The 27,990-nt window shown below is 52.2% G+C and overlaps 2 protein-coding genes across 10 annotated transcripts; one reads left to right on the forward strand and one right to left on the reverse strand.

Annotated features, from left to right (window-relative positions):
- The first annotated feature begins 1,689 nt into the window (after nucleotides 1-1,689).
- On the forward strand, nucleotides 1,690-17,957 carry Nfkbid (NFKB inhibitor delta). 7 transcript variants are annotated; one of them, XM_039093862.2, is made up of 12 exons: nucleotides 1,690-1,787; nucleotides 3,330-3,430; nucleotides 3,580-3,640; nucleotides 4,167-4,378; nucleotides 5,466-5,653; nucleotides 5,762-5,867; nucleotides 5,957-6,103; nucleotides 6,216-6,267; nucleotides 6,358-6,506; nucleotides 8,754-8,870; nucleotides 9,117-9,281; nucleotides 10,477-17,957. In XM_039093862.2, exons 4-12 carry the CDS (start codon nucleotides 4,373-4,375, stop codon nucleotides 10,528-10,530), a joined length of 984 nt encoding a protein of 327 aa, XP_038949790.1. In that variant the 5' UTR covers nucleotides 1,690-1,787; nucleotides 3,330-3,430; nucleotides 3,580-3,640; nucleotides 4,167-4,372; the 3' UTR covers nucleotides 10,531-17,957. The 7 variants fall into 7 exon arrangements, 2 of the variants coding, with proteins under 2 accessions (XP_038949790.1, XP_063133904.1); XR_010059970.1 differs by lacking the exon at nucleotides 1,690-1,787 and adding an exon at nucleotides 1,796-2,576 and having other exon boundaries at nucleotides 3,580-4,378; nucleotides 6,216-6,506; nucleotides 9,117-10,204; nucleotides 10,427-10,502; XR_010059971.1 differs by lacking the exon at nucleotides 1,690-1,787 and adding an exon at nucleotides 1,796-2,509 and having other exon boundaries at nucleotides 3,580-4,378; nucleotides 6,216-6,506; nucleotides 9,117-10,204; nucleotides 10,427-10,502.
- Aplp1 (amyloid beta precursor like protein 1) lies at nucleotides 17,561-27,936 on the reverse strand. Of its 3 annotated transcripts, none has more exons than NM_001100802.2 (17): nucleotides 27,628-27,841; nucleotides 26,624-26,767; nucleotides 25,599-25,731; nucleotides 25,312-25,424; nucleotides 25,002-25,135; nucleotides 24,696-24,886; nucleotides 24,187-24,317; nucleotides 23,584-23,658; nucleotides 22,639-22,797; nucleotides 22,430-22,558; nucleotides 20,764-20,863; nucleotides 19,407-19,484; nucleotides 18,746-18,769; nucleotides 18,533-18,603; nucleotides 18,306-18,368; nucleotides 18,040-18,183; nucleotides 17,561-17,955 (listed from the first exon to the last, which is right to left on the reverse strand). In NM_001100802.2, the coding sequence occupies exons 1-17, from the start codon at nucleotides 27,772-27,774 to the stop codon at nucleotides 17,857-17,859; spliced, it is 1,935 nt and encodes a 644-aa protein (NP_001094272.1). In that variant the 5' UTR covers nucleotides 27,775-27,841; the 3' UTR covers nucleotides 17,561-17,856. The 3 variants fall into 3 exon arrangements, with proteins under 3 accessions (NP_001094272.1, NP_001386743.1, XP_038944236.1); NM_001399814.1 differs by having other exon boundaries at nucleotides 19,377-19,484; XM_039088308.2 differs by having other exon boundaries at nucleotides 17,563-17,955; nucleotides 18,746-18,772; nucleotides 19,377-19,484; nucleotides 27,628-27,936.
- Nucleotides 27,937-27,990: the final 54 nt, after the last annotated feature.

A 27,990-nucleotide genomic window follows, 5' to 3' on the forward strand; every position in this document is an offset into this window, starting at 1 on the left:
GTTGGGAAATGAGGGAGAGAGGGCTGCCTGTGTTTGGTCACGGTGAGTTGAAAATAACCTAACATCTCTCTGGAGAAAGGTGAATGACTACAGGTAGGGTTCAGAGTCTAGGGACAAGTCTAGTCCTGACAGTAAATCTGGGAGGGCTGATAGCTGAGAGACATGTGTAAAGCCATAGACTGGGTGAGATCTTTAAAGAGGCACACACACACACACACACACACACACACACACACACACACACAGAGCCAGGGGAGAGAGGGAAAAGCAACCATATAGGGAAGCCGAGGGCAGAAGCAAGGGAGGAGGAGACCCAACTCCCAGCAGTGTTAGAGAGAGAGAGAGAGAGAGAGAGAGAGAGAGAGAGAGAGAGAGAGAGAGATTGATTTGGTCATCACAGTTCAGTGCCAAGGAAGGTCACCAAGTGAGAACTGAGACTATCCATCCCCTAGCGAACTGGGAATTCCTGTTTGGCTCATACTTCTCCATCCCCTGTGTTCAGGAAAGTGTCTCCTTTATGCTAACAGGGTTTCTTAAATGGTGAATAAGTAAGTCAGACATGATTGTCCAGCACTTGGGAGACAAGTGAGAAAAATGGCTGTGAGTTCAAGGCCAGCCTGGCTGATTTAGCAGGTTCGTGGCCAGCCCAGCTGCTTACATGTAGGAAGCCCCTGTCTCAAAAACAAAGTGTTGGAAGGAAGATTGTTCGGCAGATAAAGGTTCTTGACGTGTGTTAGAACCCCATAACCCTCACAAAAAGGCTGAAATCTACAGAGGGCTTTGGAGCACATGTTCTTCCACCTCCGGGGGGAGTTCGCACACACATGTTTTTAATGCAAATATTGGAACCAGACAATGTGGCATATGCCTTTAATCCCATCACTGGGGAGACATTTCTGTAGATTTCTGTGGATTCCAAGCCCAGCCTGGTCGACATAGTGAGTTCCAGGACAGCTAGGGCTACATAGTGAGACCCTGTTTTGAAGGGGGGCGGGGGAAACCTGAAAAACAAAACAATAAAAGCCAATATTGGTAGTTGATATGGTGGCCAATTCTCTGTAACCCAACATTTGGGAAATGGAATCAAGAGAATCAGGAGTTCAAGGTTATCCTTAGTTACCTAGAGTTCTAGGCTGACCTGAGCTACACGAACCCCCTCTTCGCCCTTCACACACACACACACACACACACACACACACACACACACACACACACACACTCAAATCAAAACTGAAACCAAAGCGGGAGAAAAAAGCTTTATAAATGAAAGTTAACTCTAAAGAAGCAAACAGCCACGTGGAAAAGAGAGGTTTAAGGCACCTCTACGACCCTTGCCTAAGGACTTCTCCAAGAAGCCATGGGGTCTAGGTTCATGGTCATCCTCTCCCGGAAGACCCCACAGTACTTCTCTGCTTGTGCACAGCCAAGTCAAGGCCTCCAGTATCTCCTTGGTCAGAGACTCAAAATTCCAGATCCCCATGTCTCCCTCTAGAAAAAGGGAGGATCCTTAAGCACCTACTTCCAGGGAGACTAGGCGATGACACTCTTCAAGGTCAGCCCCTCCCATTCAGAGACTAAGCTCTCCCGCTTCACCCGGGACTCCTAGAACTGTGGGCGGGGCTCCGCCTTGAACCAGGCGTGGCCAAAAGAAGAATTTAAAAACTCGCGGGGGACCTGGCTTTGGATCGGGGGACCCGGCGGCGGCTCCGCGGGGCAAGCAGCGAGGCTGGCGCAGCGCCGAGGCCGCGGCCCTGGGGGCCCACAATCTGCATCCAAGAATCCTCGAGGTAAGGGATTAACCTTGGGGTAAAGCGAGGCACGCGCCTTTCTGAATGCTTTGAGGGTTGACTGGAGCGTAAAGCTGGGCCCTGAGAGTTGGGGATTCCCGACGTTTAAGGGAGCTGGCTGAAGAGGAGAGGCTGGGATCCTGGACTTCTGAGTCCTGGGAGTGTTGGACATTAAGAGAGGTATCTGGGATCTTAGGGGTTGGGGTGCAAGGACTAGGAAGCCTGATACCGGGGATTCTGAAAGAGGACGAAGTGACTCGGACTCCTTCACCCAAGGAGGGGTTGCATTGCATCCTTCGAGTTGCCGTTATGGACGCAGGCTTGGGTCTTGAAGGTCGGGCGGCGGACCTCAGGGGTCCACTCTGGTCGAGACCAGCCCCGCCCTGGGATTTCCCAGCGCTCTACCGGTGCCGGGTGCCTGGGCCGAAAAGGAATTCCCCGTGAGCGGAGATTCCACGGGCGCCGCGCTTCGCTGCGTGCCCCGCCTCCGAGCCAGACACCTGCGGCGTGCGCGTGCGGAGCGGAACTGGGAGGTGGAAGATTCCCTTGCGTGAGCGCCGTGACGTCAGCGCGCGGCGTCTTTTCTCGAGGGTTTCCGAGTCGGTCCCCGTCTGGCTTTAACCCTTCTTGCGCTGGAGTCAAAGCTGGGAAGTCTGAGCTAGGGATTTGCTCTTCTCCGGTGGAGGGAACCGGACTTGCAGGTCCCAGAGGAGGCTGAGGGGGTCTGTACTCCTGGGTTTCTGGATGAGAGACTGCCGCGCCTATGGGATACAGGGGCATCGCGGGATGGTGGGTCCCTGCTATTCCCAAGTCGGCCGAGGTGGGGACAGGAGGTTTGCGACACCAGATATCTGGATTTCTGAGGAACTACTCTGCCACTGATTCTGGCAGAGAGCATGAAGCAAGAGTGATGGTCCAAGACTGTGCTGAGGACACTAGGCTTGCGCCTAGTCCCAACATGTCAGATTCTAGAACAGAGAAATTATTTTGCTGTTGTTTTGAGACCGAGGTCTCAGGTAGCCCAGGCTGGCCTCTCACTGATATGTAGATGAGCTTGGCCTGCCACGAGAATGCTGGATTGCAGGGGTGTGCCTCTACTTCTAGTTTAAAACAGAGACATTGGGAACCTGGAAATGCCTTTTCAGGAAGTTGAGATTGGCAAACCCCACCCCTCTTCAAGTGTTAGGCCTGGTAGCCTAGGTTGGGATTTTTTACGGATGTGGTGATGCTTCAGAGGAGTGGGATGTCTCCGGAGGAGATAGATGCTTCAGAGAAATGCTAGCCTCCCCACTTCCTCAGTTTCCACTACGGTGGTGGAAAGTTGGTGCAGAGGAAAAGCGTGGAGTAAAAGGAAGGAAATGGCGGAGGCGGGCCCTGCACTCAACATCTTCTATTGGCTTTGTAGTTCTCCAGTTTTTCCGCGCTCGAGGGAAAGGAGGGCGCGCGCCCACATCCACTCCCAGCCACCCACCGCTGCCGCTGAGGGTGCATTCGGGTGACTTAAATATTCCTGATGACTTCCTTCTGTCTTCCCACACACAGTGAGTCGGCCTGAGCGCAGTCACTGCCCAACACAGACCGTAAAGAAGCTTCTGGAAGAACAGAGGCGCCGACAGCAGCAGCCAGAGGCTGCTGGGGTACCGGTGAGTCTCTGGAAATCCCGCATAGGACATGAAGCCATGTGCTCTGGGGGAGATGGGAGTTGTAGTCCTGACTCTGATGCTTTACATGTGGCGGGGGATGGACCTGAAGAATCTTGCAGATATATAAATTCATTTTCTTTGCATTGCAGGGACACTTCTCCCCTCCTCTGGTCCAGCCACTGACCCCATCTGTGAGCGAGTCAGAGGCAGGTAAGAATAGAAACTTAGCTCGACCCACCTCTCAGAACTTTGGGGACCGAGGAGACAGGCAGCTCTCATTATTGTTGAGACATATGGGAAATTTTAATGGCTGGCCTGCCATTGTTGCACATGTCTGTATTTCCAGTACTCCGGAGGTTGAGAGGAGAGGATTGCCATTGGGTTTGAAGCCACACTTTTTTTTTTTTTTAAACTAGCGAGTTCCAGGCCACCTAGAGCTATCTAAGACACCTGTCTTCAAACAGAAACCCCTGGATTTTGACATTGGTTTTCAATAGCCCAGTAGTCTGTGACTGTTGCCCTCAGGGACTCAGGGTTTGAGATTCCAGGAATCCAGATCCCAGTTGCTTGAGACCCAGGCGGCCAAGCACCCCAGCTTGTTGATGTCCCAGGATTGGAGGACTCAGCTCTCAGTGCCTCAGTGCCTCAGTGCCTCAAGAGACTCCAGGTTCACTATCCCTGGCTGTGTCTCTGGGCTCTAATAACAAGCTGGTCCTGCCCACCCTCTCGGTTTCAGGCCATACTCACTTCCCTGCCTTCCAAGAGACTGTGGATTCTGGACCTGGCAACCTGGCTCCCCCTTCAGGCTTCACAGACTGGGACTCCAGCATCCATGCTCCGTATGCAGAAGGCTCTTTCCCATACTCTGCTTCTGAAGGCTTCCTGACTCCTGATCTCTACCCAGTGTCAGACCCAGGCCGGTCAGGCCCATTTCCCCTGGCAATGGAGGTAAACTATAGAGTGGGGACAGATGCTTAAGGGCCCCTAAAAATTTCCCCGTGGTGCCCAGACTGGTGGTGCAGGCTTGTCATCCCAGCTCTTCAGGAAGCAGAGGTAGAAGGATTGCCTGGGCTACAGAATGAGTTCAAGGTTGCCCTAGGCACATGAATAAGACCTCGTCCTTTAAAAAGAAGAAGTGGAAAACAGAAAGACTATTGGGAGTTTTGCTCTGTGGTCCAGCTTTTTCCTAGCGTGCGTGAGGCCACGAGGTTCAATCTCTGTGAGGGAGGGATGGGGGGTAGGGAATCTCAGTATTTTGAGATATCAGGGACTGATTTTTTTTTAAAGATTTTTTTATTTCTTATATTTATATATACTGTGTACACTGTAGCTGTCTTCAGACACCAGAAGAGGGCATCAGGTCTCATTACAGATGGTTGTAAGCCACCATGTGGTTGTTGGGATTTGAACTCAGGACCTCTGGAAGAGCAGTCAGTGCTCCTAACCACTGAGCCATCTCTCCAGCCCTCGGGGACTGATTTAAGATTCCCACCCCTGACCAAGTGTACTGGCTTATGCCTGCAGTCTCAGCACCTGGGAAGCAGAGACAGGAGGATCATCATTTTAAGCCAGCTAAGTTGAAATAAACCTAGGTAGTGTAGCAATGCAGAGACTAAAACAAGCTGGGCATAGTAGTGCTTGCCCAGCAGTCAGATTTCTGGGGCAGAATTTCTTCAAGTTCAGGACTAGCCTGAGCTTCACACTGAGATCTCTTTCTTTCTTTTTTTTCTTTTCTTTTCTTTTCTTTTCTTTTTTTTTTTTCCGGAGCTGGGGACCAAACCCAGGGCCTTGCGCTTGCTAGGCAAGTGCTCTACCACTGAGCTAAATCCCCAAACCCGAGGTCTCTTTCAAAAGACAAAAGCAAACTCCCCCCCGCCAAAGGATTCCTTCTTCCTTGTGGCAAAACTGAAGTCCCGAGCTTTAAAACCAGTCGGCAAACATGGGTTCCTGATCACACCCATTTGACCAGGCATTGTGTGTTGTGTGTGATGAAAATTCTCAGGTGACTGACTCTTCCTACCTCTCTGCCCCTCAGGACTCTCTGGATACCCGGCCGTATCCAGAACCTTCCCTGTCACAAGTAGGATCCTGGAGAGTCTCTGGTCTTCCCTCGGGATCCCCACAGTTGCCTCCGTCCACTGGACCCTCCCTGGAGGCAGCCCGAGCTCACATACTGGCTCTGGGCCCCCAACAACTGCTGGCCCAGGATGAGGAAGGAGACACGTGAGTAGGGGGCAGGGGTGGGGGACAGGATTGTCCAGACCCCTGTGGCTTGCCTGCAGGTGTAGGGCTGCTCTCATTGCTGCCCTACCCCCACCCACCTGTCTCCAGGCTCCTGCACCTGTTTGCTGCTCGGGGACTGCGCTGGGCAGCCTATGCAGCCGCAGAGGTGTTACAGATGTACCGACAGCTGGATATCCGTGAACACAAAGGCAAGGTAAGGCCAGGTGTCCCGACTTCTGCAGCTGGGGAAGAAGGGGGCTCCTGACTTTCAGGAGTCCCGGCTGATTTTATTGCCTCTTGCAGACGCCTCTCCTAGTGGCAGCTGCTGCCAACCAGCCCCTGATTGTGGAAGACTTGCTGAACCTGGGAGCAGAGCCTAACGCCACTGACCACCAGGGCCGTTCTGTCCTGCATGTGGCTGCCACTTACGGACTCCCGGGAGTCCTTTCGGTATGTCCCGTTGGCAGACCCAGGGTGTCTGAGGTGGGCTGGTTGTCCAGATCCTGGTATTCAGGACCGTGTTTAGGCAGACCCTTCCAATCTCTCCTCCTTCCTCTCCCAGGCTGTGTTTAAGTCAGGCATTCAAGTGGATCTGGAAGCCAGAGACTTCGAAGGTGAGCTGGTCCTGCCCAGGGCTGATGTGGTTGGCTGGCTGGACAGGGTGGACACTCAGGTGCAAGTCCCTTACTGTGTACATTCCACAGGCCTTACCCCCCTCCACACGGCCATCCTGGCCCTCAACGCTGCTATGCTCCCACCTACTATGTGTCCGAGGATGCTGAGTTCCCAAGCCCGAGACAGACTGACATGTGTGCAGATGTTACTGCAAATGGGTGCCAGTCATACCAGCCAGGTAAGCTTGGCTGGCAGCGGTGGGGGGCAGGGGACAGGCAAACCCAGAGGGACATGTGTGCAAAGGACCAGTGGTACTAAATGCTGACCTTGGGCCATCTCGCTGTGAAACCCTGAGTATGTTCCTCCCCTTGTCTGAGTCCTGGTCATCCACATGGCTTAGATTTGTCAAGCACAGAGTGACTTAAATCAGCTCCCCCTACCCCCAATCTCATCAAGCTCTTTCTTATGCTGTATTCTGCCAATAAGGAAACAGAAGCCCTATTTAGAACCGGGGGAGAGATCTGAGCCTAGAACTTGTCTCTCAATCCTTTATTTGATCCTCCTTTCCTGTGAGTGGTGCCTTCATAGGCGAGCGGAGGGAATTCTGTGTCATTTAACTTTAAACATTAGTTTTTCAGTTTGAGTTTGAACAGGGGATGGAGGTTGTACTGTAGCTACTGTCCAGCTCACTACCTCTGTGCCCCGTACTTGATAAGCTGTCTCCAAGAACATATCTTTTAAATGTTTATTGTATATATTTATTGTATATGAGTACATTATAGCCATCTGCAGACACCCCAGGGAGGGCATCAGATCCCATCACAGATGGTTGTGAGCCACCATGTGGATGCTGGGAATCAAACTCAGGACCTCTGGAAGAGCAGCCAGTGCTCTTAACCGCTGAGCCATCTCTCCAGCCCTCCCAAGAACATATTTGAATATGGATTAAGTGCAAAAACTGTTATGATGAGCCCTGTGTACACCAACATTACATCAATTGCCAGCGCTTACAGTGGCTCCATCATCCCAGTCTCTGGACCGCTTTCCCTTCGGCTTTAATTTTTGCTGGTCCCGGGGATTTAACTGAAGGTGTGCTGCAGGCTAGGCAAGTTTGTCACAAAGCCTACGTTATATATTTGTTTTATTTTTATTACTTTAAGGCACATTCTCTCCTGTGGTTCAGGCTGACCTCAAACTCACCATTCTCCTACCTCTGCCTCCCAGGTGCTGGGCTGATAGCCCTGGGTCCCCAGGGCCAGTCCCTCTCCTACACTATTTTTAAGCAAACAGAAACATGTGACTATTTCCATAACTATTTGTCCTTCTTCCTTTCTTCCCTCTTCTTTTCTTTTGGTGCTGAGTGGAACCTAGAACCTCCTCATGCTTATTGCAGGGGTAGAGCCTCTGCCTAGAATCCCCCAGGGAGGGACTGGGGGCGTGGCTCAGTGGTAGAGCATTTTGTTCATAATGCTTCAGTAGAGGGCAAAAGAGCTAGAGATTCTACGCTCCTTGAAAGCATGTAGTAAAGTTTCATTTTAGAAATCTATTTCCAGGGCTGGAGAGATGGCTCAGCAGTTAAGAGCACTGGCTCGCTCTTCCACAGGTCCTGAGTTCAGTTCCCAGCCATCACGTGATGGCTCACAACCATCGATAATGGGTTCTGATGCCCTCTTTTGGCTTTCGGGCATACATGCTGATAGAGCACTCATACATAAACAAAATTTTTTAATTTTAAAATCAGAGAAATTTAAAATTCAATTTTTTTTCTTTTCTTTTTTTCAGAGCTGGGGACTGAACCCAGGGCCTTGCGCTTGCTAGGCAAGCGCTCTACCACTGAGCTAAATCCCCAACCCCTAAAATTCAATTTTTTTTAAAATTAAAAAGTTATTTCCTTCTAAAGCAGCAGTTCTCAACCTGTGGGCTATGACCCCCTTGGGGATCACATATCAGATATCCTGCATATCGGATATTTACATTACATTACAGTTTGTAACAGTGGTAAAATTATAATGATGGAGTAGTGATGAAATCATTTTATGTCAGGGGTCACTACAGCATGAGGAAGTGTGTTGAAGGATCACAGCCTTAGGATGGTCGAGAACCGCTGCTCTAATACATGACTGTTGTACTGTATGTAGACTTGTCTGCTGATTAGCACCACCCAGCTCCTGCACTTACGATACAGTACCGTCCACGTGAGACAGGGTGCATTTTAGTGTGTACAGTGGGGTGCCAGGGGACCGGGATAACGTCTAGCCCAGAGAGGTCCTTCGAGGAACTGGAAACTGAAGAGAGGTCTCAGAGACACTTGAGCTGGAAAATTGTCATATTGAATGTGCAGTTCTATGACACACATGTTACAAGGCCTCCCTTAGCCACGTTCTTACACAGTACATAACACACATCTGTGGAAGGCACCCCTGGTGGCTGCCGGGGAGCGGGTGCGGAGGGACGACTGGCCTGACCTCTACCATTCTCCTCCTAGGAGATCAAGAGCAACAAGACCATTCTGCACTTGGCTGTACAGGCTGCCAACCCCACGCTGGTTCAGTTGCTCCTGGGCCTGCCGAGGGGAGACCTTCGGGCCTTCGTGAATATGAAGGTAGGCCAGGCCGAGATGTGTGTGGGTGATTTGAGATGGAATAACCAGGTGGATGTTGGGGCCCTATGAGCTGTGGATGTCGAGAGGGGGAGACCCAGGGTGTGAAAGGAGCCGGTACCACATAGGGTGGGCGGGGGTAGGTGAGGGGGGGGCATAAGATCGTAAGATACAGAGGAGGCAGGATCCGGTTCAAAGACCCAGGTGCAGGGGTCTGGGTCCCCATCAGTCTTCCCTTTGTGGTTGCAGGCCCATGGGAACACAGCCCTCCACATGGCAGCCGCCCTGCCCCCTGGGCCGCCCCAAGAGGCCATTGTGCGGCACCTGCTGGCAGCTGGCGCGGACCCAACACTGCGCAACCTGGAGAATGAACAGCCAGTTCACTTGCTGCGGCCTGGACCGGGCCCTGAGGGGGTGAGCACTGACCTGACTTCTGAGCTAACTAGGGGTCCCCCAAACTGCACCCAAGCCTCGTTTAGAAAATGACATTTAGTCTCAGAAGGCGACTCTTCAAAGAGTGTCCTGTGCTGAGTACTACCCTCCTATCACCCCAGCACTCGCAAGACAGAGTTTGAGCTAGCCTGACCTGCATGGTTAGACCCTGTCTCAAAAAGAAAAAACAAACAAAAAACCACATAAACCCCCAGACAGTGATCTCTGACCTTCAAGTCTGACCCTTTCCTTCCATATCATGGCTCCTAGGACTTCCTTTCTTGGTACTCTCAACCCTGATTCTTGGGCTGAAAGTGTGGCCTTCCTTCCCCCAGTGAGGCCTCTGATTCAGTCCATAACTCTGGATCCTGATCTTAAATGTGATCTCTGACCCTTGCCTCTGCCCTTTGACTCCCACCGATGCTAACTCCAAGGTGGTTGGAATCCCAACCAGCAAAATCTTCCTGACTCTATCAGAGTCTGAACAAAGGTTCACCCCTAAACCACATGGGTTTCAGTGTATAGCCCAGGATGACCCAACTCCCAGCTCTCTTGCCTCAGCCATTCCAAGTAGTGGGATGGACCACCACACATAACCTCAACCCCTATCTTGACTTTGGACCTGTGACCTTTCTGCTCAACTGACCCCACTCAGTTTCTCCCTTGTCAGGAACTCCACCGAAGGCACCCCCCCACCCTCCCAGGTGCCCTCCCCCAGCCTCCCAGGTGCCCTCCCCCAGCCTCCCAGATGCCCTCCCCCCAGCCTCCCAGGTGCCCTCCCCCAGCCTCCCAGATGCCCTCCCCCACCCTCCCAGATGCCCTCCCCCAGCCTCCCAGATGCCCTCCCCCAGCCTCCCAGGTGCCCTCCCCCCAGCCTCCCAGGTGCCCTCCCCCCAGCCTCCCAGGTGCCCTCCCCCAGCTTCCCAGGTGCCCTCTCCCAGCCTCCCAGGTGCCCTCTCCCAGCCTCCCAGGTGCCCTCTCCCAGCCTCCCAGGTGCCCTCCCCCAGCCTCCCAGATGCCCTCCCCCCAGCCTCCCAGGTGCCCTCCCCCCAGCCTCCCAGGTGCTCTCCCCCAGCCTCCCAGGTGCCCTCCCCCAGCCTCCCAGGTGCCCTCTCCCAGCCTCCCAGGTGCCCTCCCCCAGCCTCCCCCATGCCTCACTCCACTTATTTGTCCCTAGCTCCGGCAGCTGTTGAAGAGGAGCCGTGCGGCACCCCCAGGCTTGTCCTCTTAGGACCGAAACCCAGAACCTGGACTGATTTTCCAGTCCCCACCGTCCCGTGGGACAGTCAGCGTATGCTCATGTCGCAGATTCTTGATAATATATGTGTAATATCCTGCCATTAGGGTCTTACATTAAAACTCCAAAGTGGCACTGGGGGAGGTAAGCAGTCTCCAATATTTGGGGTCTGTAACACCTCCTCCCCTACAAGGGGCTGCCTGCATGATTTCTGTGAAATCGAGCCCACTTGATTGTTTCTGTGAAACACTCTAAAGACCTTTAACCCTCTCCTACCTGGATCAGTCATGATCACCTCCCCATACTCTCAGTCTTACACCCCAGAATCCCCAATGGAGCCCCATGGGATTTGAGGTCTCCCAGAACCCTCCCATCAGGGTTCCTCCCCAGGACCCACACCCTTGAGGTGTTGGAAGGGCCCTCTGAGATTAACGTGCCCTGAGTCCTGGCTACATTATCATTTAGAACTCAATGCCCCAGACACTAGCATTCCCAGTGAATTGCTCCCCTTGGTCTGTATCCCTTTAGCTACCAATTAAACTCGATTTGGCCTCGGACTGTGTGGTGTCATTCAGAATGGATGTTGGGGGAGCTTTGGTGCAGGAGAGCAGCACCGAGGGGCCACAGTATGTTGATAGAAAGGCTAGGGGTCAAAGGTCAAGGTGCTGTCCATCTAGTGCCTTAAGAAGGCTCTTTTCTGTTTCGAAGATAGCCTTCCCTTCCTGATACTGTAATTTCAGACCACTGGTGCCCAATCCCCTCAGCAAACATGAGAAAACCAGCAGATTGTGGTGGTGCTCACCTTTGATCCCAACACTTGGGAAGCAGAGGCAAGCAGGTCTCTGAATTTGAGTCCAGTGTGGTCTATATAGTTCCAAGATAGCCAGAGTTACATAATGAGACCCTGTCTCAAAAAACATCAAAGATGTGATGAGACTTCAAAGCCAGGGAGCTTCTCAGGCTAGGAGTGGCTCAGCAGTAGTGAGTGTCCTTTCTTAGGATCCCCCAGTGAGGGACTGGGGGCGTGGCTCAGTGGTAGAGCCCCTACCTAGAATTGCCCAATAAGGGACTGGGGGCGTGGCTCAGTGGTAGAGCCCCTACCTAGAATTGCCCAATGAGGGGCTGGGGGGGTATGGCTCAGTGGTAGAGCCCCTACCTAGAATTGCCCAATGAGGGGCTGGGGGCGTGGCTCAGTGGTAGAGCCCCTGCCTAGAATCCCCCAGTGAGGGGCTAGGGGTGTGGCTCAGTGGAAAATATTCTGCCCTGTGTTGGCAGGCATGGTGGCATGTGCCTTTAATCCCAGCATTCAGGAAGCAAAGGCAAGCAGATCTCTGTGTTTAGGGCCTTCCTGGTCCACCTAGTAAGTTCTAGGACAGTCAAAAACTACATACTGAGACCTTGTCTGAAAACAAAGGAGCAAACAAACAAAAACCCTATGTTCTAGCCCTGGGCAAAAACCAAACAAAAAAATTGGTTTGCTGGGTGTGGTGGCCCATGCATTTAATCCCAATGCTTGAAAAGCAGAGGTAGACAGATCTCTTTGAGTTTGAGAACAGCTTGGTCTACAAAGCAAATCCAGAACAGCCAGGGTTACACACACACACACACACACACACACACACACACACACACACACACAAAGGAAGGAAGGAAGAAAGGAGGGGGTGATGGTACAGTCCTATAATTTCAGCACTCAAGTTTGAATCAATCCTAGGCTACCAGTAAAAACTCAAACTAATTTGTTGTTGTTGCTGCTGCTGCTGCTGTTTTGTTTTAATTAGAAGGAGAAGGAGATAGAGGAAACCATTCTGGGGGTATTAGGCTCACCCTACTTCCTGCTGTAACCTAACGACAATCCTCAACTAATGGCAGATGGAGGTGGTCCAGAAAGGCAGGTGGGTCTCTCCACACGCTACCACTGTGACAAAACGCCATGCTCAAAATCAAATCAGTGAGGAAAGGGTTTATTTGGCTTACTTACACTTCCAAAGCACTGTTCATCATCCAAGGAAACCAGGACAGAACTCAAACAGGACAGGCACCTGGAGGCAGGAGCTGATGCAGGGGCCGTGGTGTATGGGGCAGGGGTGCTGCTTGCTGACTTGCTCCCCATGGTTTGCTCAGCCTGCTTTCTTATGCAACCCAGGGCCACCAGCCCCAGGATGACTCCACCCTCAATGGGCTGAGCCCTCCCCACCAATCACTAAGAAGGTGTTCTGCAGGTTTCCCTGCAGCCCAAACTTTCCTTAGTTGAGGCTCCCTCCTCTTGATTACTCTAGCTTGTGTCAAGTTGACATAAACCTATCCAGTACGTTCTTGAGCTAGAGAGATAGCTGAGTGGTTAAAGAGCACTGACTGCTCTTCCAGAGGTCCTGAGTTCGATTCCCAGCAACCACATGGTGGCTCACAACCATCTGTAGTGGGATCTGATGTCCTCTTCTGGTGTATCTGTGGGACTACATAAAATAAATAAATCTTAAAAAAAAAAAAAAAAAAAGAACAACCAACAACAACAAAAAAACAAAAACAAAAAAAACCAAAAAACTATCCAGAACAGCGAGCAAAGACCCCATTGGACAGTATCTTGAGAGGAAGAAGCCCTGCTTGCATAAGACTTGCTGATAAATACCCTCGACTAAAGTCACATGGCCAAATTGGGCGTGGTGGTACAATCTTATCATCCCAGCTTTTGGGAGTCTGAGGCAGGAGGATCAGAAGTTCAGGAGGACAGGAAAGAAAACTGGGGGGCAGAGTTACCAGGGACAAGTGTTGTCTCTCATGGCAACTGCCTCACGCTAGTGAGTGTGCTCCTAGATGTGATACTGTGGCAGATGGCCCAGGAATTCATATGAATGTGCTGAATTTCATTGAGAACTTATTAACGATCAGGAATCCCTAATTGTACAGCCGATTGTGTGATATGGTTAGGGATCTATGTCCCCCTCCCAAAACATCATCTTCGGTGTAAGAAGAAGGCTGTTTTAGGGCATGAAGCATCAGGACAGCAATGGCAACACATTTTAATGATGGTATTGTTTTAGAATTTAAAATTTTAAAATGTGTGAGGGAAAGCATGCGTGCCCATGGAGGCCAGAAGAGGGCGTCAGATCCCCAGGAGCTGCAGTTACTGTGACTGTGAATTGCCTAACATGAGTGTTGAGAACCTAACTTCTGAGCCCTCTCTCCAGCTCCTAATTACAGTGTTTTAAAACTATCTAACAGGCTGGGGGGCGCGGTAGCACGTGTCTTTGATTCTAGTACTCAGGAAACAGAGACAAGCAGATCTCTGTGAGTTCAAGGCCAGCCTGGTCTATATAGTAAGACCCTGTCTCAGAAATAGACAGACAGACAGACAGACAGACAGACAGACAGACAGACAGACAAAGACAGGGCTGGCAAGATGGCTCAGCCAGTAAAGGGACTTGTTGTCCCAGTAAGCCTGATGACTTTGAGTCCCACAAACAGCAGAGAAGAAGAGGGCTGACGTTCTCTTATAGCCTGTGGTGCATGTGCAAATACAGAGAGAGAGAGAGAGAGAGAGAGAGAGAGAGAGAGAGAGAGAGAGAGAGAGAGAGAGAGAGAGAGATCAGGCATCTCCACTAAAATGTAAAATTAATTAATTAGATAATTAATTAGAGACAGGGTCTTACTATGCAGCCTTGGCTGTCCTGGAACTTGCTCTGTAGACCAGACTGGTCTTGAATTCAGAGATCCACCTGCTTCTGCCTCCCAAGTGCTGAGATCCGACTTAAAATGTGAAGTTTATTAAATCTCGGGTGATCATGAGTTTTCTCCCTTCTGGCATTAGGGGAATGTGCATCTCCCTGCTCTGAGTGTAATAAAGGTGTGACTGTTGTCAGACAACAGCACAAATCTGGTGCTCTAGTGGACTGGGAGGGTGTGCAACACTCATCCACTTCACACCGTGTGTGAGTGTGTGTGTGTATGTGTGTGTATGTGTGTGTGTATGTGTGTGTATGTGTGTATGTGTGTGTATGTGTGTGTCTGTGTGTATGTGTGTGTATGTGTGTGTGTGTCTGTGTGTGTATGCGTGTGTGTGTCTGTGTGTGTATGTGTGTATGCGTGTGTGTGTGTATGTGTGTGTATGTGTGTATGTGTGTATGTGTGTGTGTATGTGTGTGTATGTGTGTGTCTGTGTGTGTATGCGTGTGTGTGTCTGTGTGTGTGTCTGTGTGTGTATGTGTGTATGCGTGTGTGTGTATGTGTGTGTATGTGTGTGTATGTGTGTATGTGTGTATGTGTGTGTGTATGTGTGTGTATGTGTGTGTCTGTGTGTGTCTGTGTGTGTATGTGTGTGTATGTGTGTGTATGTGTGTGTGTCTGTGTGTGTGTATGCGTGTGTGTATGTGTGTGTATGCGTGTGTGTGTGTGTCTGTGTGTCTGTGTGTGTCTGTGTATGTGTGTGTATATGGGTGTGTGTATGTGTGTGTGTGTGTGTGATATGTGACCTGCGTTGACGTGGATATTTCATGAAGAGCCTCTGCTAGCTTATAAGGCCCTTGGGAGAGTTAGAAATAGGTGCTCCTCCCCTCCGCCCCTACCTCTGTCCAAGCCATCTGTCAGAAGATCGTGACTCACCCATGTTAGAGTTTGGTGCATGGCTGCCATCTTCTGGGCAGTTACATTAGAAAGGGACATCTGGCAAGCCAAGGAAGAGAAAAGCCTTGATCATGCTCCTTCCTTCCTTCCTTCCTCCTTTCTCAAATGGAGCAATTTCTGGCATAGAGTGAGCACCATAAATGTTTGTTTCCAAAACACAGTTTGGTTTTTGTGTGTTCTGGTGTAGGGTCTCATGGCACCTACTGTCAAGCTCACTATGTAGTAGAGAATGACAGCAGTTAAGAACACCGGCTGCTCTTGCAGAGGACATGGGTTCACATCCCAGCACTCGCACAGTGGATCACGGCTGTCTATAACTCCAGTTTCAGGGGAGCCAATGCTTTTTTGGCCTCTGCTGACTGGCACCAGGCACAGATGTGGTGTGCACACAAACACGAAGACAAAAGACTCATACGAACAATATTCACATAAATAAATCTTTAAAAATACTTATTTTTGGTTGCATGTACTCTCAATTGGCCTGGGAGTTGCTACGTAGCTGAGGTTGACTTTGAAATTCTCTCTTTCTTGTTTTGATTGAGACAGGATCTCACTTCATAGCCTTGGCTGGCTTTAAAATGTGTAGAGCAGGGTGGCCGTCAACTGGTGCAGATCCCCTGCCTCTGCCTTCTAAGTGCTGGGACCAAAGGTGTGGAACATTTTGGATGTCTTCTTGCTATCGCACTTGTGTGTGTGTGTGTGTGTGTGTGTGTGTGTGTGTGTGTACTTATTTGTGTCCATGTGTGTAGAGGAGTGGGGGGGTTAAAAGCCAGCTTCTAAGACAGATTCTCTCCTACCACATGGTTCTGGGGGAGAAAATATCAGGCTTAGTGGCAAGCGCCTTTACCCACTGAGCCCTGTCCCCTGCTTACCTTGAATTCGTAATCCTCTACCTCCTGAGTGCCGGGATAATAGGCAGGTGCCACCGTGTCCACTTTATTCAGTAATGAAGACTGAGATCAGGGCTTCGTGCATGCTTGGTTAAGCTGAGATCTCAGACTCTCCTGATGTTTTAAAATCCCCTGAATAAAAACCTGGTAAATAGCAGGTGCAGCTAAATTATCCCCACACGTAACCCTGGAGTCCTGCTAACAGCTATCTTGGGATAAGTAGCCACACTCGGGGAAGCCTGTTTTACCTCGGGATTGGTCGCAGCGTGACCCTGACATGTCACAGCTGGAATGCGAGCGTTCAGAAGGGGCTGCTGGTATTAGATATCCTCTGTGGGACACTGATGTGGCACCCGGGGCTGGGAATGCAGCTCAGCGGCAGAGTATTTGACTGTCGTATATTGTTAGGCCTTGCAATATCCACTGAGGAGACAAAGGGGAGATCTGTGCATGTGGGGCCAGCCTGGTTTACCAAGCGAGTTCTAGGAGAGTCAGGGCTATATTTTAAAACCTTGCCTCGGGCTGGGGATTTAGCTCAGTGGTAGAGCCCTTACCTAGGAAGCGCAAGGCCCTGGGTTCGGTCCCCAGCTCCGGAAAAAAAAAAAAAAACAAAAAAAAAACCTTGCCTCAAAAACAAAACCAGCAAACGAAACATATTTTTAAAAAACAAGCATGGCGGGGCTGGGGATTTAGCTCAGTGGTAGAGCGCTTACCTAGGTCGACACCTCTGTCTCCTGCGCGGGATACGTGTCGGCCCGGAGATCTCCGTAATAGATCTCCGTAATAAACCTCGCCTTTGCTTATTACATCCAAAAAAAAAAAAAAAAGTAAAAACAAGCATGCGTGTATTCCCAGTCCTCCACTGCTAAGGCTGGACGGTCGCAGTGGTGTGATGTTGACTGAAAATACAAGGCTGGAGAAGGACGTTTGAGATGGCTTATTGGGTCAAGGGTTATTGCCTCTAACAAACGAGTTGTAGCCCCAGGACAGATGTCTTCTGATTTCCGCTCCCACAGCGTGACACGCATACCCCGCCCGGCTCCAGTAATTTTTTTTTTTTTTAAAGTTTATAGGGGAAAACTTAAGAGCAGAGGGAATGGGGGAGGGTTGATACACACAAATGGGTCAGAGCAGGGACCCATTCAGCACCACGGAAAGCTCCCAGGCAGACCAAAAACAACGCCCAGCCTCTGGGCCCCGCCCACCTACGCGGCAACCCTCACCTCCAGGCCCCACCTAAGTTTAAAACAGCCTCACCCAGGTTCAGTCCAGGTTTGTTTGGGTTTTGTTGTTTGGGTTTTTGATTCTAGGCTGTTCTGGAACTCTTAAGTAGAACAGAGTCCAGACTAGTCTGAAACTCACAGACATCTGCCTGCCTCCGCCTCCTGCGTGCTGAGATTAAAATTTTGTGCCCACACACACGCACGCAGCACACACACACACCCCTCACTCAGTTTAAAAACCTTCAAGAAGTGCTTGTGCTTACACACAGTTTCTCCAACAGAAACACGGGATGGCCGGGTGGGGAAGAGGACTTTATTGGGATGTTAGTGAAGAAACGTGGGACGGTGAATTCCAGGGGGTGACATACACTGGGACCCAGATGGTGGTCACCTTAAGGAGCAATAAATTAACGTAAAATAAATTAAGGTGAGAAGGTCCCTGGTGGGGCAGGAACTGGGAATTTCTAAGGGGGTGGAATTTGGAATGAATTTGTCAAGATCTCCCTCCCCCACCGGAAGCTGGGAGTTGGGATTAGGGGACCGGAAGAAGGGCAGTAGGGTTCAGCTGAAGGCAGCTAGGGTTGGGGTCAAGGTCGTTCTTCCAGGAAGCGGTAGGTGGGGTTCTCATAGCCATGCCTCTGAAGTTCCCGGAGCTGCTGCTCCTCCAGGGTCAGCATGGGGTCCACCTGCAACAGGGCCGAGGGAAGGGCTCAGCGCGTGGGAGCAGAGCTGCTTTTAACTCCGCCCCCACCGCGATGTCTGCCCCTCACCTCCACCACTCCATGGCTGATAGTGCCATAGGGTTTCTTCTTGCGCAGAAGCAGCAAGGATAGGACAATGAGGGAGCCTCCTCCAGCTCCCATGATCAGCAGACCTGACAAGGCCTCTCGGGACACTCCAGTCCCAGCTGGTGCCTGTGGAGAAAGGAGGCGGAACCAAGAGTTTCTTTGAGGCTCACCAGGATCCACTGTGGCTTTGGAGGTCACGGCCTAGACGCTGACCTCTGACCTCGCCCCCAGGATCTGCCTCTTCTTACCAGTTCATCCCGCTGAATATCTGATGAGTGGAAGGGAAACCCCCTTGGGGCAGATGCATTCACCTGGGAAGCAGGAGATGTCAGGAGATGTCACAGACCCCGGGGCCTAGAAGGGTACCTCCCAGTCCAACAACACTAAGTCCATGTCCCAGCAAGCTCCTTCCCGAAGCTGAGGAATCCAAGCCTCCAGAACCTTCCCTCCACCCAGGGTCCAGACACCCACTCACCTTTTGCTCATATTGCTCCAGTGGGGTTAGCTTCTCTCTCCCAGAGGAGGAAGACTCTTGATCTGTGGACCCTACCCCACCCCAAGTCACATCAGAAAGGGCGCTGGATTCCACTCAGGCGGCATGGGCTTCCTGCGGCATGCAGCCCTTTCCCCTCATGGTTTAGGGTTCAGTGGTATTTGGTGGTCGGGGTCTATGCCGTGTGACACTTACCTTTTGGAAGGGTCACTGGGGCATCTGCTAGCACAGGAGACAAGATGAAAGGTGAAACAGTGAAGAGAAAGAAAGAGTAGAGAACCCCACCAGGGCCAACGACCCCACAGAGGCCCAATACCCCCCAGATATCCTTCCTTATTCCTTCCCACCTGCTGTGGTGGCACAGATACCCCCAGACCTTAGAGAATTGGAAAGAAGGCTGTATGCTGGCTATGGTACTACACAGTCTATGAACTCAGCACTTAGAAAGCTTACACAAGAAGATCACGAGTCTGAGGCCACCCGAGGCTAAATAGTGAGTTCTAGTCTAGCCTGAGCTATAGAGTGGGACCCTGTCCTAACAATCTAAGGACTGAGTTAGGCCTAGTGACACATGCCTGTGATCTGAGCTACTCCAGATATTGAGTTCAAGGTCTGCCTGGGCTACTTAGACTGTCTAAAAAAAATAAAAGGGGAGGGGGTAGCTAAGGCTAGCGCTGAGTGCTGAGTGGAAGAACTCTCTTCTCTTTGCCAGCATGCACAAAGTCCTGGGCTCCCCAGCAGCTTCTTCCTTTAAGGCAAGGAATCTGGCATTGCAAGGGGAAGAGGCTTGACGCTCAAAGGTGGGAGGGACTCTGTATTCGCTCACCATCCTTGGATTCAGGAGGCTGAAGGCTACCTTTGTCCTCACTGCTGCTCCCGGGCACAGAGGCTTCCAGTTCACTAGGTCCCAAGTGTTCCGCATGGAGAAGCTCCTCTGAGGGGACACACAGAAAGATGACTATGGCAGTGAGTGTATGACGGTCACAGCAGGGCAAGGGCAGGGCACCCTCACAGCGGAACGGACAGGAGATTAGAGAGACGGCAGAAGCATGCAAGGTGCTCTAGCAGGAAGGATGGAGGCTGGATCTGCTGTATCCTCTCTTCAAGTAGGTTTGGACCGAGGCATGGACTGTCTGGAAGGAAATCACAGTAGCCTGGGACTGTGCAGGCTGATACTTCCTGGTCTTGTCTCTCTTGTGTAGGCTCCCTCTGTTGAATCCAGATTTAACTTGGGACTTGTTCTAACCAATAGAACCTAGACTCAATAACCCAGGGTTGTAGCTCAGTGGTGTACACGCCAAGCATATAAAAGGTCCTGGGTTTAGTCCCCAGGACTACCCAATTTTCTTCTCTTTTGAGACAGGGTTTCCTCTGTGTGTTCTGAAACTGGCTCTGGAGAGCAGGCTAGCCTCAAACTCAGAGATCGGCCTGCCTCCACCTTCCAAGTGCTGGGATTGAAGTGTGTGTACCACCACACTTGACACTACACAATTTTTTTGAAGAGGGTAGGGCCAATGTATGGCTGTATCCTGACACTGGGGAAACAGAGGCAGGAGGACTGTGAATTTAAGGGCTGGTCTGAGCTACATGGTTCCAGGCCAGCCTCAGTTACAGAACAAAACCTGGTCTTAAAAAGCCAAAGGCTGGGGGTTGGGGATTTAGCTCAGTGGTAGAGCGCTTGCCTAGCAAGCTTCAAGGCCCCGGGTTCGGACCCCAGCTCCGGAAAAAAAAAAAAGCCAAAGGCTGGGGATGTGGGATGGTGAGGCACTTGCCTATCAGGGCTCACAGTCCTGATTCCATCCCTGATGCCATAAAAAAAATCATCTAGCCAGGTGATGGGGCACAAGCACTTGGAAGGCGGAGGCAGAAGGATTGCTCAAAGTGCAAGGTTAGCCTGGTCTAACATAGTGAGTTTCAGACCAGTCAGTGTTACAAAGTAAGACCCTGTCTCAAAACAAACAACAAGAACAAAAACAAGCCATGATTAAAATCAATCTGTACAACTAATAGATTACTAGCCATACCACCAAAAGAAACAAATCCAGATCAGAGGACACTGATTCAAATTAATTGGATAAAAACAAAAAACCTGGCCCTTACTCTGAACTACCGAGTTGTACGGTGATTTAAATGAAGACTGGGAAATTGAGGGTTGGGAGTCAAAGTCCACCCTCGGAGAACTGAAGTTCAGGACACAGGTAACGGGCACTCACGGATCTGTGGCCGCAGCTCCTGAGCCAGGTGAGGGTTCTGGTCGAGCAGCCCCAGGCTCTGATTCATTCGTTCTTGAACCACCTGAAGGTGGGTCTGGACCTGTGGGGAGTGAGTACGAGGGATGAAGCAGGCAGTGCGGGCTGGAGAAGAATGAGATGAAAAGGAGTTCAACAGGCACCATGGAAATAGACCATGGAGCATGGACAGGGAGTAAGGCACAAGGGTCAGACACCCAACCACAGAGGAAGGAAACTGAGGCAGGAGAAGCAGGATCCAGAGAGAAGGAAGAGATGTGTATAAGACCAGAAGTTTAAGGCTTGGACAGAGGAAAACAGTACCGGAGGCAAGAAGACAGGAGGATACAAAGAATATGGTTTAGAACTGGGCGTGGTGGTGCATGCCTTTAATAGTAGCGTTTGGGAAGTAAAGGCAGATAGATCTCTGTGAGTTCAAGGACAGTCTGGTCTACGTAGCAAGCTCCAGGCCAAGGAAACAGGGCTATTATATAGTGAGACCCTCTCTCCAAAAGCAAAAACAGGAGAGAGAGAGAGAGAGAGAGAGAGAGAGAGAGAGAGAGAGAGAGAACACACCAATGGAGGAGAAGACTCATGGGTCAGAGGGAGAAAGCAAGAGGGCTGGAGGAACACATGTGGGGTTGTGGGGAGATGGGAATCGGTCTAGAGGATTCATAAAGGAGTCGTAATGGCTTATGGGCAAGGCTTGCTATTCAGAAGTACAGGGGAGAGCATCTGTGGATCAAAAGAGAATGTCCAAGAAACCAGAAGTAGAATCTGAGTGCATACAGCAGGGGCTCCAGGGAAAGCAAGCGGGGCTAGGGAGGAAGGTTGAAGGACAAGCTCCAGGCTCAAGGGAAAGGATTCTGGGAAGAGAAGTAAAATCCAAGGGAGAGGAAACAGGAATCTGAGAGACAGGAAGTAGGATTCCAAGGGACTGGAAGGGGGGTCAAAAGCATGGTATTGGGGCTGGGGATTTAGCTCAGTGGTAGAGCGCTTGCCTAGGAAGCGCAAGGCCCTGGGTTCGGTCCCCAGCTCCGAAAAAAAGAACCAAAAAAAAAAAAAAAAAAAAAAAAAGCATGGTATGAGAGGTGTGGACTCATGCCCACGTTTGAATGTGTGTGTGTGGGCAAGCTTTGGGGGCAGTGTTCCCACATCAAGAAACTGGGGGCTAAGGATGGAGGGACTGGAAAGGGTTTGGGGACACAAGGGGGAAGTTCCAGGCATAGTGAAGGGTTCTAAACTGAAAATGAGGGTCGGGGTTGGGGATTTAGCTCAGCGGTAGAGCGCTTGCCTAGCAAGCGCAAGGCCCTGGGTTCGGTCCCCAGCTCTGAAAAAAAAAAATTAAATTAAAGAAAATGAGGGTCAAGAGAAGAATCTGGGGCCTGGAGGGATGGCTCAGCAGTTAAGAGCACTTGCTGTTCTTCCAGAGGACCCAGGTTTAATTCCCAGCAACCACATGGTGGCTCCCAACTGTCTGGAACTCCAGTTCAAGGAGACTCGACACCCTCTTCTGGCTTCCTCACAGACCAGGCACGCATGTGGTGAACAGATATGCGAGCAAAACACTCATACACCGAACATTTTTTAGAAGAGGGGGTAGAAGGAGAGGAGGATGGGTTAGCATCCGGGACCGGAAGTGTGTGCGAACCTGAAAGCGCATCTGCTGGGCCTTCTCAGGGTCCACGGCGGCCACGTGCTGGTAGTGCCTCAGGGTGTGCCTCTGCTCCTTCTGCTCCGCTCGCAGGTAGCGCCTCAGGGCCATCAGAACTCTCTCAGCCTGCGGAAGGGACCAAGGCTGTCCAAGCCGATCCTAATCCTTCTCAACTGGTGTTTGTGCCCTACCCACAACCCCCATACCTGAGGCGGATCGCCCTGTAATGCTGCCAGGAAACCTTCCAGGGCAGCTCGGCGCTGGTCGTTGATCAGAGCGATGACTCTGGTGGCGTGGGTCTCCACCAGGCGCTGTCGCTCACCAGACACTTGTTCTTCCAGGGTCTGCAGAATGGACTGGAAGTGCTAGGGAGAGGTGCAGAGGTCGGAGAGAGAGCAGGTGTGTGAAAACCTGAGTGAACATGAATCTAGAACAAAGAGGCTTCAGTGGGTCTCCTTCCTGACAGAGCCAATCTGGGATGGAAGGCCCAATAGAAGGGATGGACTGGGGGCTGGGGATTTAGCTCAGTGGTAGAGCGCTTACCTAGGAAGCGCAAGGCCCTGGGTTCGGTCCCCAGCTCCGAAAAAAAGAAGGGCTGGACTGCAGGATCAGGGGCGGGGCTAGCCTACTGGGAAGTGGTCTGAGTGTGTAGGCTGTAAGATTAGGTGGGGACAATCTAAAAACAGAACCGGTCAATCAAAGGGAAGGCAGGCTTGGGCAGCTCCAAAACAAGAGACAACGCTAACGGAGTGAGGCTCAAGCCTGGAGGCTGGCCAAGAGTATTCTACATAGGATCTCCCAAAGGCAACCCGTAGGGACGTAGGGCCAGGGTTAGGAAGCTGGGTTTGTTAGAGAGGGACTGAGAAAAAAATGAGACCGGAGAGACAGGACCAAGTAACCACAGCCAGTGGACGGGGCCTAGCTTTGATGGGACACCTTCAGAGAAAGGACTGGTCATGACTCCGTTTGAGAGAATATTCCGAAGCCATCCCCCAGGGGGCAGTGCTTGCTCAGCGGCATGCCCCAAACCCTGGGCTCCACTCTAGGAGTAGAGGCAGTGCCAAATGACTGGAAGGGGACGGGTGAGTAGAAAGTGGAGTTGTCCCCAGTAGCGGACAGGCATGAGTGAGACTCGGAGGAGGATGTCCTACCTCATTCAGGGCCTGCCTGTCGGCTTTTGGCAGGTTCTTAGATTGGCTGTCAGCCATGGCCCACTCACGCATCACCTGGGGGTGGATAGGGACACTTCAGGATCCCATGATCTATCCTGCTCCACACAGGTACTCCCCCTCCCCATCTCCAATGCTTAAGAGGATGAAGATCACCTAGTACCACTGAACTTTGGGTTCCCGGGAAGGAATAACCAGATGGTTTCTTTTATGTATTTTATTTCTTTAGAGACAGGTTCTCATGTAGCCCAGGCTGGTCTCAAAGTCATTATATATTATATATATGGCCTTGCACTTCTGATCCTCTTGCCTTAACATCTAAAGCATCTGGATTAAGGCGTATGATATTACACCCAACCAGCTCCAAAGGAATTTAGAGTGGATTGTGCCATAGACCAGAGTATCTATGGAATCCGGTGGCATTGCAGTGGTCTGCTAGGCAGATCAGTAATCCTTTGGCATATTAGAGGGTAGTATGGGCTCAGGTAGAAGGATGCCTGGTTACCCTTTAAGAGGCGGTGTCAACTAAGAACTTCCCTGTATTTATGGACTCCTGTGGGGATGCTGGTTTCCCCATCTCATCACCTCATTAATCTGACGCATCCTACGTTCCTCCAGGTCCATCTTGGCCCTCAGGAAACCCTCGTGCTCGCTGATCTCCCCAGGCATGCCAAAGTAAACATCCACACCATCAGTGGGTCTCGGGGTGGGAGTGACTGCAAGACAAGGGGTCAGGCCAGCCGGTCACTTTTCCTCCCTGAGAAGGACATTACTCAGGATATGTGCTGGAGACATCATCCAGTTTAGCCACAGATATTGCCTGGCTAATCTGACCAGCGTTTGCAAAATTCTGGAATCCATCATCCCATCTTCAAAGTAATGTCTGTCAAATGACTCCTCTTCTGAGCCCCCCTTTGTGAGCGCCCCCCTTCGTCCTTCACAGACTAATCTACCATATCCAAAGCCACCACTATCTCTTCCATTCCCCCAGCTGTGTCCCACCCCACTAGGTCACTCCTAAAGGCACCCCTATACTCCCCCCCCAAATACCCAAACCACACGTGCAGAAGAGGGGGCAGAAGAGCCTGCCTCACCTCTGCTGACCATGACAGGGGTGTGGGAGCTGGGAGGTGGGGCCCTTTCCTCCTCTTCTTCCTCTTCTTCTTCGGCCTGAGGGGGCTCTACGAAGTAATCGTCTACTGGCTGAGGGAAGGATTCCACCTCCTCTTCATCCTCACCTCCCTCTGCTCTGCCCCCCAGGGGCCAGGACCGGGTAGAGGGGTCACTGAAGGAGCAGAAGACTCAGCCAGTAAGATCTCCAGATAGGCTCCCGGCTTCCATGCCTGCCTCAAGAGCCTTGTGGGTGGGGGTTGCGTATAGAAAGAGTCTCTGTCACTCACCCAACTGCCATCCCAGATGGGTTGGGAGTTGCGGGAGGTGGACAGCATACATACTCCACACCTCGGAACCGATCAGAGCCACAGGGCAAAAGCATACCAGAACCGTGCAGGATGAGGCCCTGGGAGCTGCAGGCCTGCAGGAAGAGGAGGCCCGGGGGACCAGAATGACATGGTTGGAAGGTATGGACAGAAAGCCTGGAAGCTGGGTTCTTAAGTGGCTGAGGCATGGAATCCCTACATCCCGGTTTGAATGCTTGGGTTCTGGAAGGAAGGTCCTAGGGCTAGGAAACAGGTGGGACAAAGTCCTAACCTCTTGAGCCTCCTGGTGCCTCCTGGTTGAACTCTCACATTGGTCCATTCGCTCCTGGTGCAAGAACCTACAGCCTTCGGGCACCAGCAGGGCTTCACTCACGAATTCGCCAGCTGGGGAATGGGAGACACCAGAATCCTAGTAGCCCAGCCCTGCCCTCCTCAGAGTCCAGGCATTTCATAGCTTTCTCAACCCATCGCCCAGACTTCTAATGTAGACCGGAGTCATCTCTAGGAGACTCCCACTTCACCTCAGTTCCCACCCCACTCCCCCAACGGGTGACTCACGCAGGCAATGGAAGGGCACAACCTCATGGTGGGGGTGGGCACATCTGCCACTTCGGGTACCCCCACACCAGCGCTCCATCGGGATGGCCTGTGCAGCCTGCTCCACACGAGCTATGTGCAGCTCTGGGTACATCTGTAGGACACAGTGTGGGGGCGGGGGGCGAGGGGCGCGGTCAACCTACTGGCTAACCTCCGCCTTCTCCATCTCTTCTTTTGCAGTACTGGAGATTGAACCCAGGGGCTTGTACACGCCAAAGCAAGTGCTCTACCACCAAACTATATGCCCAGCCCTCTTTTTACTTTTTATTATGAGACTCCTTTATTATGAGTCTCCTTAATGTTTCCTAAACTGGTCTTGAACTCGTTCTGTGGCTTATATGGGTCTTTAATTTGTGATCCTTCTAAAGGTCCCCCCCGGCCCCTCCCCCCGCACGCCTGTTCATGCCAAGCTCAACTTCTCTGAGCTCACGTTTCAGGGCGACCTTGCTCTGCAATCAGGTTTCTTTCTCAATGTATCTCGGTCTCTTTCCTACCCTGCCTTTCTCTGACTAGCTTCTAAGTAACTGTTCTCTTTGTATTAGCCCCGCCTTTTCATTTCACCTCTCTTAGGCAGGCAGCCACTCTCACCCGGCTCCAAAACCTACTGAATCTTGTTGGTTTAAAGATCTTTTGATCTAAGCCCTGCCTCTCTTTCGGCCACGCCCACTTACACTCCCACTTTTTCTAAATGGCTCCACAGATTCCTAAACCCTGCCACTCTTCAGGCAAATCTTGATTAGTCGACGGTTTTTTTGCAGTCTCCTCCCCCCCACCCCCGGCGCCCCTAATTTCTCAAAATAGGTTCTGCGCTAGCCCCTCCTAGCCTCTTCGCTGGCCACAGACCCCAAGCTTTCCCTGGCTTTCCAGATCCTCTCATCTCCCTAGGCTCTGTCTTTCGCCAAATCCAGCTTCCTGAAGGGCGACCCCGCCCCAGCTTGAACCCACTTTCCCACTGACCACGCCTCTCCCCACGGGGTCCCGCCCACCTGTCTGCAGTACTCCAGCACGCGCTGCGGGTCCAGAAGACAGCGTCGTGATCGCTGTGGGTCTGGTTCCCAGCGGCCGGTGCGCAGGTCTCGGTGAAGGGTGAGACGCCCACATAGTCCAGCCACTTGAGCCGACCCCGGAGCCTGGGAATGGAGGCAGATGGGGCAGTGAGGGGCCAGGGAACGTTGTCATCTGGGTTGTCTGGTCCTTTGCTCCCTAAAATCCAGTTAGGACTCGTGCCCCTATCGTCTCTAGAACCAGATCCTTCTAAGCACCTCCTGGGTAAAGAGATTGTTCCCCGGGAAACAGATCCCATGGGGCTGAAGCGCCCCAGCTCTCCCGTTGCTATGGTGACCAGGATTTCCCCCCCCCGCCCCCGTTTCTCGCGGCCTTGTGGCTGAGAAGACAGGCTCCGCCCCCGCCCCAGCGGCTTGGGTCTGGAGCCTGAAGGGGTTAAACTTGAATCGTGTTGGGGGCGGAGGGCGAACCCAGGCGTTCTGGCCCCTCCTCCCTCCATCCCCAGTTCAGGTTCCCACTGAGGGGGTGTAAAGATGACAGGGCCCAGCTTCCTAGCAGGCCTGCACATCAGACCTTTAGGACTAGGGGAGCTATATCCGGATTGAGTAGTGGGTGGAGACCTGGAGTCCTGGATGTTTGAGGGCAGGGGGTTCATGTGGATACAGAGGATACAAGGGATCTGGGTTTTTAGATCCAAGTGCCTGCTGCCTGGTGGGTCCTACGCTTAGGTGGGCAGGGCTTGGGGCTTTGTCGTCTAGGGGTGCTCTGGATTTCTATGACCCGGGGCTCTTGGAAAGAGCCAGGTCCGACGATGCGGGTGGGAGGGGGCAGGGACGTCAGACGATGGAGGAACCTAGGAATATCTACAGTTCGGATCGCGTGGGGCAGGCCACCTGGCCAAAAGGACTGCGGTGGCCGTCCCGCGTCCAGGTCCAGAGGCCCGGTCCCGCCCCTTCCCCATCCCCAGGACCCGGCCGGGCCTCACCTCGGCCGCGCTGGGGCTCCCACCAGCCAGGTTCCCGACGGCGAGCTGCGCGCGCAGAAGCAGCAGCGACAGTGGTAGCAACAGCGGCAGCGGCGGCGGGCCCCGGCGGCGACCCTGACCGCGAGTGGTGGGGCTGGAGGGCCCCATGTCCGGGCCTCGGGCCCTCAGGTCCCCTGCGCTCCCGCCCGGCCCTGCCCGGCCCCAGCGGTGACAGGAGCTCCCAGCGCCACCGCCGCCGCCGCCTCCTCCTCCTCCCGCCGCCCCCGGGCTGCGCCGGCGCCGCCAGCCCCGCCCCGCGCCGGCCCCGCCTTCCCAGCCAGGACAATAGCGTGGCGGCTCTGCGCACTGAGAAGCTCGGGAACC

The sequence above is a fragment of the Rattus norvegicus genome, chromosome 1 (assembly GCF_036323735.1).
Source record: "Rattus norvegicus strain BN/NHsdMcwi chromosome 1, GRCr8, whole genome shotgun sequence".
NCBI classification, from domain to species: domain Eukaryota; kingdom Metazoa; phylum Chordata; class Mammalia; order Rodentia; family Muridae; genus Rattus; species Rattus norvegicus.

Coding starts and splice junctions, on each gene's coding strand:
- Aplp1 (XM_039088308.2), bottom strand. CDS start 27,774: ATGGGGCCCTCCAGCCCCACCACTCGCGGTCAGGGTCGCCGCCGGGGC. Junction 22,559..22,638: donor TACAGGGCGATCCGCCTCAG/GTATGGGGGTTG, acceptor TCCCTTCCGCAG/GCTGAGAGAGTTCTGATGGC. Junction 18,773..19,376: donor GCCTCCTGAATCCAAGGATG/GTGAGCGAATAC, acceptor CTCCTGTGCTAG/CAGATGCCCCAGTGACCCTT.
- Nfkbid (XM_063277834.1), top strand. Junction 5,868..5,956: donor TCCGTGAACACAAAGGCAAG/GTAAGGCCAGGT, acceptor TGCCTCTTGCAG/ACGCCTCTCCTAGTGGCAGC. Junction 6,507..8,753: donor GTGCCAGTCATACCAGCCAG/GTAAGCTTGGCT, acceptor TTCTCCTCCTAG/GAGATCAAGAGCAACAAGAC.